At 34.9% G+C, this 11,231-nt stretch overlaps 1 protein-coding gene across 6 annotated transcripts in view; it reads left to right on the forward strand.

Annotated features, from left to right (window-relative positions):
- The window catches only part of LOC123504452 (eukaryotic elongation factor 2 kinase-like), a 28,739-nt gene extending 19,091 nt beyond the window's left edge, over nucleotides 1-9,648 (forward strand). For 5 of the 6 annotated variants that reach the window (XM_045254968.1, XM_045254965.1, XM_045254966.1 and 2 more), the window contains 6 exons: nucleotides 1,057-1,227; nucleotides 3,901-4,023; nucleotides 4,364-4,546; nucleotides 4,961-5,091; nucleotides 5,469-5,647; nucleotides 5,927-6,464. In XM_045254968.1, coding sequence (XP_045110903.1) covers nucleotides 1,057-1,227; nucleotides 3,901-4,023; nucleotides 4,364-4,546; nucleotides 4,961-5,091; nucleotides 5,469-5,647; nucleotides 5,927-6,036 — 897 coding nt within the window. In that variant the 3' untranslated portion in view covers nucleotides 6,037-6,464. Of the gene's footprint in view, nucleotides 1-1,056; nucleotides 1,228-3,900; nucleotides 4,024-4,363; nucleotides 4,547-4,960; nucleotides 5,092-5,468; nucleotides 5,648-5,926; nucleotides 6,465-8,968 lie in introns of those variants that run through there. The other variant, XM_045254967.1, reaches the window with a different exon arrangement.
- Nucleotides 9,649-11,231: the final 1,583 nt, after the last annotated feature.

Consider the following 11,231-nt stretch of genomic DNA (forward strand, 5'->3'; position numbering starts at 1 on the left):
CGGGCGACACTTGGCAACCCCAGCAACCCACCGGGTGGAAAGCACCATGATAAGTGCGAAGAGACATCCTGATAAGAGCGAAGGATCTCAGATCATAACTCACCATGGAGCAGGACAGAACATATGTATTTAGCAGTGCTTCTGAGTTTGAAGACAGTGACAGTGAATATTTAGAAGAAGAAACTGAAGAAAGCGAAGACATTAGTGAGGACTCGGAAAGTGAAAAAAAATATTACCTATCATTCTTTCATGTTAATTTTTTCATTATCTTTGATTTTATAATAAAATGGTAGAAGGTAACTTGTCAGAGAGAGAGAGAGAGAGAGAGAGATCAACTAACAGGTTGGCGCATGAAAGCGTATGTGTGTGTGTGTGTGTGTGTGTGTGTGTGTGTGTGTGTGTGTGTGAGAGAGAGAGAGAGAGAGAGAGATAATGTTATTTGCCTGAAACTTGATATGAAAAGGGATGAAATCTCTCTCTCTCTCTCTCTCTCTCTCTCTCTCTCTCTCTCTCTCTCTCTCTCTCTCTCTCTCTCTCTCTCTCTCTCTCTCTCTCTCTCTCTCTCTCTCTCTCTCTCTCTCTCTCATTGGAAGTGTACAATTTCCCCTCCAAGATGAGAGAGAGAGAGAGTGTGTGTGTGTGTGCACGCGTGGTGTCATCGCTCTCCGGGCTGTTTCTGGAAGATGGATCACACAGCAGGAGGAGGAGGAATCCTTGATAAGGCATAAACTGAACTTTCAGAGGTCACATCGAGCTACAAAGTACATCATTTTATTCAGAATAACAAAGAGAAAATAATTATTAGTATTCAAACAGTTTTCTGACAATTTCTAGGTTTACCATTTTTAGCCGTCATAGCAAACGGGAAAATAGTTTAAGCGCCGGAAGGAAAGGGTTCAACAGTTGAAAAGTGTGTGTGTGTGTGTGTGTGTGTGCGCTTCAAGATATGAGATATGGTATCCTCCACATCCTGAGGGATGACTAAAGTGAAGTAAAAGATAACTCCCTGCTGTGATTAAGTTGATAGGTAATTGCTTCTTGTATTTTTTATTTTAGGAATGTGATGACATAATTTTGATGTCTGAAAGTGAAGATTCTCTTGTGGATTCTGCCAAAAGAGAGAGAAATCACCACCACAACCTCAGGGACTACCACAGCAGGCTTCGTCTCGACTCAATGACAGACTCTGGGACAGATACAGAGACTCGAGAGATGGAAATCATGCAGGTAAGAAAAGTTTTTTTATTATTTTCAGGTATATTGATTCTAGAATCTTTGACACACACACACACACACACACACACACACACACACACACACACACACACACACACACACACACACACACACACACACACGAGCATAGCTCTTTTCCCGTATGTTACAATTAGGTAAATACACACACACACACACACACACACACACACACACACCGGTAAGCGGCGAGGCAAACGGGCAAGCCTCTTAATGTGTGGCCCCTGTTCACCTAGCAGTAAATAGGTACGGGATGTAATTCGAGGGGTTGTGGCCTCGCTTTCCCAGTGTGTGGAGTGTGCTGTGGTCTCAGTCCTACCCGAAGATTGGTCTATGAGCTCTGAGCTCGCTCCGTAATGGGGAAGACTGGCTGGGTGACCAACAGGCGACCGAGGTGAATTACACACACACACAGAAGCACATCGCATAGTAAAAAAAACTGAGGAAGGGAAGATGTCTGAAAGATATTAAAAAATATAGTTTCCCGCAAAGATGTGTTGAGACTTGGAACAGTTTGAGTGAGGAAGTGGTGTCAGCAAAGAGTGTGCATAGCTTTAAAGAAAAATTGGATAAGTGTAGATATGGAGACGGGGCCACACAAGCGTAAAGCCCAGGCCCTGTAAAACTACAACTAGGTAAATACACACACACACACACACACACACACACACACACACACACACACACACACACACACACACACACACACACACACACACACACTGCGTAGTGTAGTGGTTAGCCGTTCGACTCACAATCGAGAGGGCCGAGTTCATGTCCCGGGAAGCAGCGAGGCAAATGGGCAAGCCTCTTAATGTGTGGCCCCTGATCACCTAGCAGTAATTTAGATAGGTATACGGGATGTAACTCAAGGGGTTGTGGTCTCGCTTTCCCGGTGTGTGGAGTGTGTTGTGGTCTCAGTCGTACCCGAAGATGTGCTGCAGGAGAAGTTTGAGAACATGGTGACACAGAGGAGCTCAGGCAAACTTCTTACAAGATATTATCTCATCAATCACTTACACATAAATTACATTAAAACAAGAGTTCAACAAATAATAGATGCTAGTGTTTTTACTGTAACAATGCAGTATTTTCAAATCTTATGATTATGAGTGCTTTCTCAACCACTAGTCCAGTTTGTTCTCATGCCACAAAAGAGCCATCATCGCTTATCTTTACTCCTATTATTCTAGAACAGGGGTGGGCAAACTTTTCAGTGCTAGGGCCATGTTAAAAAAAATCACAATCTTACAGGGCCACATTCTATATTAACCCAAAATCATTAATATTTAAAATACAAAATTAAAGGCTTTTAAAGAAAAGCCATTCTTACATGCATGTGCATACTTGCAGGAAGAAAATGAAATGTTCACAATACTATTGGGCGTTGTTTATTAATTGGCTCTTTCAAATTTACTAACACATGAATTCCTTTGGTAGGCCGCATGCGGCCTGCTGGCCATAGTTTGCCCATACCTGTTCTAGAATTAACACTATTGATTAGCACACTAACAAGACTGTTAAGAGATTCCACAAAAGTGGAATCCACATGAAGAGTACCCTCTGGCAACACTCTCAGACATCTTACTCATTAGCAGTATAGCCACATTGATCATTGCAGGCCAAATGGAATTTAGGTAATGTTGGTTGTATCACTACCACCCATATTTACTTTTCACTTTGTCCCATGCAGTAATTCTAGATCAAGCATTACCCAAATCTTTAGCTCTATATCATGCTTTGCAGTGACATTAGCAACATTTAATGCTGATGTTTCTTTTTTCATGCCAATAACATTTTAAAAAACTAACTGCACATTGAAGCTATCTTTGCAGACTGCAAATGTGCAAGGCATGGTCGCCTGGCTTTCCCAACAAGTGACTAAAATCTGGGTATTTCTAATGTAATTCCAGTGATTTGAAAAGAATTTTGCTGAAGCTTGATTAACCATTGTATTCTTCATTTTAACATATATTTATGCAGTGTAAATAATTTCCTTGATCACATTACAGGATATGAAACCATCACTGTAACCATGTGTATGATTAGTGCACTGTATGGATACCTAGATGTTGCTCAATGCAGTGTTGAAGTTCTCTGGTGCAAATTTAAAGTGGGGAAGTGGGTAGGGTAAAACTTACACCACAGCTGATTGGGCAGTGAGTGGGTGAACTCAAATTCATATGTATATTATATTAGCTAATTAAAAAAAAGTAAGTGAATCATTAACAACCCTTTACTGTTTGGACTTACAAATAGAAGCATGTTCTGGATTACGGTATTTATTAGATGAATAATTGTTTTACTTTTTTTTTTTTTATTTATTTATTTATTTATTTATTTATTTGTCTGCATACTATTTTTATGAAATCTACTTTCTCACTTACAAGAAAAAAACATCACTTATTAGATACGCTAATCTTCCTAGGTAACAAATTAGTAACAGTCACAAAGGCTGTAATACATTGATTTTGTAAATTAGTGTACACTCTCTCTCTCTCTCTCTCTCTCTCTCTCTCTCTCTCTCTCTCTCTCTCTCTCTCTCTCTCTCTCTCTCTCTCTCTCTCTCATACACAAGCATACACCTTGTACAAAAGAATTATATGCCGTGAATTACAATTTTACACTGATATTTTTATATTTCAGTTCAAACAACTGGTGCAGAGGAAGGCTCGACCCTCTCACGTTCTTGGAGAAATTGAACACCGTAAACAACTGGAATTACTAGAAGAAAACAGAAGCAAAACTGGAGGTTCAGTTCTTGGACAGGTAATATATGCATTATGTGACAGTCTTAAAGTTGAATTTTGGATGCCTTCTTGGAGCACCCAGTTATCTGTACATGTGCAGTGGTTCTCAAATTTATGAACATTTCAAGTAAAATATGCAGTGCAAAGTAGGTGAAGATCTGTTTTTACAAAAAGTTGTCATAAAATGAGCAGTCAAGTTGGAGGAGGCCTTTGTTTTACAATGGATCTTAGTGGGTGACAGTTATGTTCTTGTATAATCTGATAATCTGTCTATTGTAAATATGTTGCTGATATGGTATTGTATGTAATAAAGACAGTTGTAATAAGAAGGTATATTTCTGATAGCCTGTCTTTTTCAGGTGCATTTGGATCTTGCCAAGTATCATGAGCTGAATAGGTTTGTGAAAGAGGGTGAATCCTTTGATCAAGAAGCAGCCATTTACCACCTTAGTCAGGCAGCCAAGTGTGGATGCTTGGAGGCCATCAAAACGATGGCGCAACTGCACTTGGGCCTTCCACATGACACCTTACCAGGCATTCAGGTATTTCTTCTCTACAACTATAGATCAGTCCCAACCTTCAAATCACATTCGTCTGAAGTTGTAATCAAATGTCAGATGTATAGATGGCATGTAGACATTTCTAATCACTTGATGAACTACTGTCTGTCAACTTCCATACGCTGAATATTTTCCCACTACCCAAACTCTTCCTCATATCAGTCACACTTCACAACCTGATAACCTTGGCCTGTTATTATCTGGTGAATAAGAGTGATCCTTCTTAGAAAGCATTAAGTGAAGATGTTAAGATGTGTATATTAGGTTATTAGTGATCCAGTAGAATTTTAAGGTTTATTGATAGAGCTTTCTCAAGACAAGACTGATAAAATCACTATCAGTCATAATTATGAAATAGGATGCTATTCTTTTTCTCTTTCTCTCCTCTCTTGGTAGCTGGATGATAACAAATGTGAGTTGGAACTTGGATTTGACTATATGCAGACAGCAGCTGAAGCCAAGGACAGAGCTGCTATGATCTACATCTCAAAAGCCTATGAAACAGGCATAGGATTGCCCAAGTCAAGGTAGTTATTTTCCAGAGCTTAATGAATTAAGATAAACTATATTCTTTAGGTAATAGAGTTTAAATTGTTTCATTTTATGAGTCTGAAAAAATGTGATCATATGCAATGCAAGACGAACTTTTACATCAAATTGCACTAAGCAGTTATTTTATATTATCCAAGAATATGAGGTGCTTGAGTCTCATAGAGTTGTGCATGATTTAATATCATCCATATTGAAATTGTGTAAACAGCTAAATAACAATTTAAGCTTCAGATATATTCAACAGACACACCATTGTGTGATAAATACCAATACAGAATATTCTCCTTTACACAGTGTATACTTTTTGTAACAAATTGGTTTAAAGATTCTTTCTCATTCTATGTTTCTTCAGGTCTAAGAATTGGGATAAGGCAGTATACTGGTTAGAAAAAGTGATAAATACTAACACTGAGGATGAGGAAGGTAACTTTGATGGCACCATGGATGATCCTCAGTACCAGCTGGTGGCACGCCAGGCTGTCATGTATCTCTCGGGGGGATATGGCTTAGAGAAGGATCCAAATAAAGCAGGTGAGCAAAGTTGATTATAACATTAGATAGTCTTTTACATAACCATTAACATGGTTAGTTGTATTTACCTATTATGTGAGACAGATGTATAAAAATTGTTCTATAAAAGGTAAGGATATGTCATCCAACATTCATAGATTTAGAGGTTTGTGGCAGAAAAAAGGCTTTCTAAAATGCTTTGAGATCGTTTTGACTAAATGGTGGGTTGTATAAAGAAAGGAAAAGATTTGATACTCTTTATGAGAAACTTCATCAATTTTCTCCCCTCTTTCATTTTAGGAGAGTTGTATACCTATGCTGCAGAATTAGCCACAGAAGCCATGAAAGGAAAACTTGCTGCTAAGTACTATATGCAAGCTGAAGAGGCCTGGGCAGAGTGTGAGGAGTGAAGCAGTGCAGAATCTTAATGGTATCTGTTGGTGCTAAACATTTTTGTTACAAAGAGGAAATAACGATCTCTCCTTAATAAAGGCTTCCATAATCATTGGACAGTGATAATTTTTTTCAATTTTTGGGATGACTGTGATAATGATTGAGATGTGATCATTAATCTGTATGGTATGAGTCTGATTTTCAAAAAGAAAAAAAAAATTTTAATGGATTATAATGATGAAGAGAGTATAGTATTAGACAGCCAGACACTTATATTTTACATTTAAACACATTGGTCAAATATGTTTTAAGTAGATGAAATATACTACTAACCAAAGATATTGGACTCTGTTGAAGAGGAGTAGTATGGCTGTGTGAATATTGTATGAATTGTTATATTGTTGATGTCAACTGTATTTTTGCCAGCAAAGTCTAAGCAATCCATTTTACATCTTTTTCTCTCTTTCTTCCTCACTTCACTTCTTATTTAATAATGTACTGACCTTTTCCAGATCCATATTCCTTCTTTTGCTAATGAGTTAAAATTGTGCTGGATTTTTCTTGTAGTCGTATAGAGGAAAATATATTTAAACTTAAAGAAAATTTTGAATAACAGATACTGAACACAAAAATTACTTTTCTTGAGATGTCACTATGAATATTTTTTAGACTTCTGGGACCTCTTTACAGTAAGATAATTATTAATTTTGTGTGAAAGAAGTCTTAAATTTTTATTCTGATATAGCTGTTAGGGAGTCTTGGGAAACCAATTCTCCAGGATTACAAAATTTCAGTTTATATGTTTCTTATACATACATGTAGAAACTCATAAGTAGACATACTTTATCATTAGATTCATAAGGAAATTGTCTGTAAGCTGAATTGAAGAAAACATGAGCACGATTTCACACATTTTGTACTGCAGGAAAGAAATCCAAAGAATATACCAGTGTAAGATTTCTAGACATTCTTAGTGTAGATTTTTGCTAACCTTAGATGCACAGTTTTGGCATACAATGGACTGTTAGTGACTTTCAAGTGGGGGTATTCAAATGATTTTAGGTAAGGAGATATGTGTGCAGTTTTATCACATATTAGAATATATATACTTTGAATCATCTTATTGAATTATCTTAATTAAGCTGGAAAATTTCAGAGAAGAGCAGGTGCCTTCTTCATCCCTTGTTCACCCCTCTGGATGTTCATATCTCCAATGATGATATCAGTGTAATAAGAATTTGCTTAAAAAGAAAAAAATCCTTATAAACTAGTGAAAGCAAAGCTCTCTCATCTTATTATCAGGCAATGTGTGAGAGTGAGAGTAATGTAGCCCTTTATTAAAGACATAGCATGGAAATTATTGCAAATAGTGTAGAATATGGAATAGCAAGTTAGTTTAGTGATATTGAGAAGAAAGGAATTGTGAGAATTATATGAATGAAAATGAGAGACCTAGATGGAGTGAAAAAAAAAAAAATTGTAGAATGGAAAGTATAAGGTAAAAGTTGCATTACATATATAAAACAGATGCTACTTAATCTTGAACAAACAAAGAGAGAATGTTTGGATAGAAAGAGATGGAGGCTCTTGAGGAATGCCCCTTGAGATAGTGACTAGTGATACAGAGAGGGATGAAACAAAGCTAGTGGATATAATCAGTTCTTAGAGTTATCACAATGTTAGCATAGGATTAACCTATTCTTTTTCTAAGGATTTTTAAGTAATACACTATGTTCTCATTTATAAAAAAATAAATAAATAAATAAATAGAAGTAATAATGGTAATATTTGAAATTAATGTTACAATTCTGGTTATTGACTGGATCTGAAAGAGGTCATGCATATGTTCAAATAAGCACTGGAGGAACTTTTAAGTATTATGTTTGCAGGAAAGACATCAGGGAGCTAGGTGTCACAAGTTCATTATGTTGTGACTGCAGATATGCCACTTCATTCATTTACATTCATATACAACATACTAAACTTGGGTAAAATTTAAGCAAAATTTTCCATGCACTGGCATCTTTTTTCTTATTTGTATATATATATATATATATATATATATATATATATATATATATATATATATATATATATATATATATATATATATATATATATATTTTTTTTTTTTTTTTTTTTTTTTTTTTTTTTTTAGCATCTAAATTTTTTTTTACCTAAAATATTTCAATAAACATAATTATCATATACTCAAGAGTGTTAATGGTGATTGGTATAGTAATTGATAGGAACACACAGATACAGGCTTTATTAATATAGCATGTATATCCAGTAAATAATGCCTTAGAAGTTGCTAATTCTAAAATGAGTGTTTATGACTTAGAAGTTTAAGGAACAACATAGGCCTCATTTGTGAATTGTGAAGGGAGGATAGTGGAGAGGAAAGGGTGCTGTGTAGAGGGATAGAAAAAAATAATTTATTTTAATGATTTGTTTGGGTAGATTTTACAAAAACTTACATGTTTTTAGGTATCAGATGGATTCCATGTGTAACATTGATCTATACCACTGAGTGAATGAGGAATTAATAGTCACCTGATTCAGTGTATTTATAAATAGTATTGTTTTTAAAACTAAAGATGCCTATGGATTGCTTCTTAGAGAAATGTAGTTGTCATAGCAATATCTTATTGATTTAGCTATTGAAGGAATTTGTGCCAAGCACTTCTGTATAAGGGAGAAATAGTCTTATATAGTAAATAAGCCTTTCCTTCCATTGATTCTAGAAAGCCTACACAGCAGACAATGACCTTAGTTGAGATGATGAAAGTTTATTCCAGAACAAATTTGGTGCCCCACTAGTTTTATCTTAGTTGTGCAGCAATCTGTGTAATTCCACTGGTCATATAATCAACCATTACCAACATTTAGTAAGCGCCTTTTTCAACACTGCCAGAGAAAGACTAAGCATAGTCATTTATATTTCAGGTTGGTGAAGCTGAGTGTTATCAGGGAATACCAAGTATAGTATGTTGATTTATATGATATAGATATTGAATTGGGGGTTTGTTGGAGGTTTTGGCATAGTTCATTGTCTGTTTGTTTTTTTTTTTTTTTTTTTTTTTTTTTTTTACCATGTGGGCTTGTCATAATCATTGACTTTAGACCACTGGTATGCACAATTTAAGTGAAGTTTGAGGAAAACTAATAACCGGAGAAATGTAAAAGAATTTTTAAAGTGGTGCATATTTTGTGAAAGTTCTGCTTTATAAGTACATTGTATTAATCCTTCTGTAGTCATTATCATGCCTTATTGACTTACATGAAGGACAGCCAACCATAATTTTATAATCATTCATTTCTAGATAATGTCTTTGAACACCAATATAGACATTAAAGTTATAAACATGTTTACTTTTGAAAAATTCTTGGCAGTCAGTTGGGACTAAGAATAGAAAGAAAACTTAAAGAAGAAATTTTTTTTAAATGAGTAGACCTCTGAAGGAGACTGTAGCCTACATTTTAAGGGTTATTTTGAAAAAAAAGATAGTGAAGAGCCTATTTAACTATTTGAAACATGTTTAAAAGATTTTCTAATGCAATCATCCCTTTTCTGCACATATGAGATGGTAGCCAAGACAGAAACATAAAATTCATACAGTATTCACTAAAATATAATATAGGATTATCTCAAGTATTATCTCTGTGGACATGATTGGTTGATGGCATGGCTATTTGAAAATGGTTTTGTCTTGGCAATGTAAACTACTATACAGTAAGGAATTGTAAATATTCAGACAAGTAAATGTGGCATTATCATTTTTACAAAAGTTGCACTGTGATTTGATGATAATCTTGATTGGCTTAGATAAAGGGAAGGATGAGTTCTATTCGATAATGGAGCAAAGGTCTTATTCCTTAGCTTCCTCAATACATGAGAATATGGATTCTTCCCTCATGGATATGCAACATTTACTGTCAAGATGAACTACAAAATGTCAAAATATATCCATTAATCAAATGCATTACTCAAGCCTTAAATTATATGTATGTAGTGGAAAATATATATATATATATATATATATATATATATATATATATATATATATATATATATATATATATATATATATATATACACATATATATATATATATATATATATATATATATATATATATATATATATATATATATATATATATATATATATATATATATATATACATATACATATACACACAGTAAGTCCTCGATATACGGTACATATGCGTTCCTGAAAACCTTACTGCAAATCAAAATTACCATATACTAAACCCATTATAACATGTAATAATAGGGGATGTGTTCCAGCACGTCGAAAGTCACCCCTACAGACATGAAAATAGTAATATAAGAAAAAAAATGTAAAGTAATGCGCAAAAGAAAAAAACAGAAAATGTTATTATTTACCTGACACTCGCCATGTATTCTATCAGATGATGTCCCTCCCGAGGCTAAGGGACAGTAGGGATTTCAGCCCTACTCATAATATCCACAAAAAAACACGCTGTAAGGATTTCACTTGTGTTCAGTAGAAAACGCAAGAAGAGACTGATTGTTGTGGTGGCGCTATGGTACACTAAACAAAACACGTGGATACCTTATCTGTAAATTTTTCTTACCGTAAATAAAATCGAGGTAAGTAATTACCAAACACCGTAACTGTGAATTTACCAGATAAAGAAGTACCGTATAAGGAGGACTTATTGTATATATAACCTAACTACAATATATTACTACTAAAGTGTGGAATTTATGTAAACTAAATTAGCTGACAGACACCATCACAAAGAAATGAAGCAAGATGGGTTTTGTCTGATAAGTATATACTATTTATGTGTGTGTGTGTGTGTGTGTGTATTTACCTAGTTGTATTAGCCTAGTTTTATTGTATAGGGTTCAAGCAGGGCTCATAGTGTCCTGTCTCCATATCTCCATTTATCTAGTTTTTCTTTAAAGTTATGCACACTATGTGCTGTAACAATTTCATTATCCAATGCATTCCATTTTTCCACTGTTCTGTGTGGAAAACTGTATTTTCCAATATCCTTCACACACTGCCTCATCCTGATCTTCTTTTCATGTCCTCTTGTCCTTCCATCTTCTGTCAACAGCACCAGGTCTTCTTTGTCTATCTTTTCAATATCATTTACTATCATACATTGTTATTAGGTCCCTTCGTTCTCCTCTATCTTGTAAGGGGCAGTCC

Source organism: Portunus trituberculatus, chromosome 16 (assembly GCF_017591435.1).
Source record: "Portunus trituberculatus isolate SZX2019 chromosome 16, ASM1759143v1, whole genome shotgun sequence".
Taxonomy (NCBI): Eukaryota; Metazoa; Arthropoda; class Malacostraca; order Decapoda; family Portunidae; genus Portunus; species Portunus trituberculatus.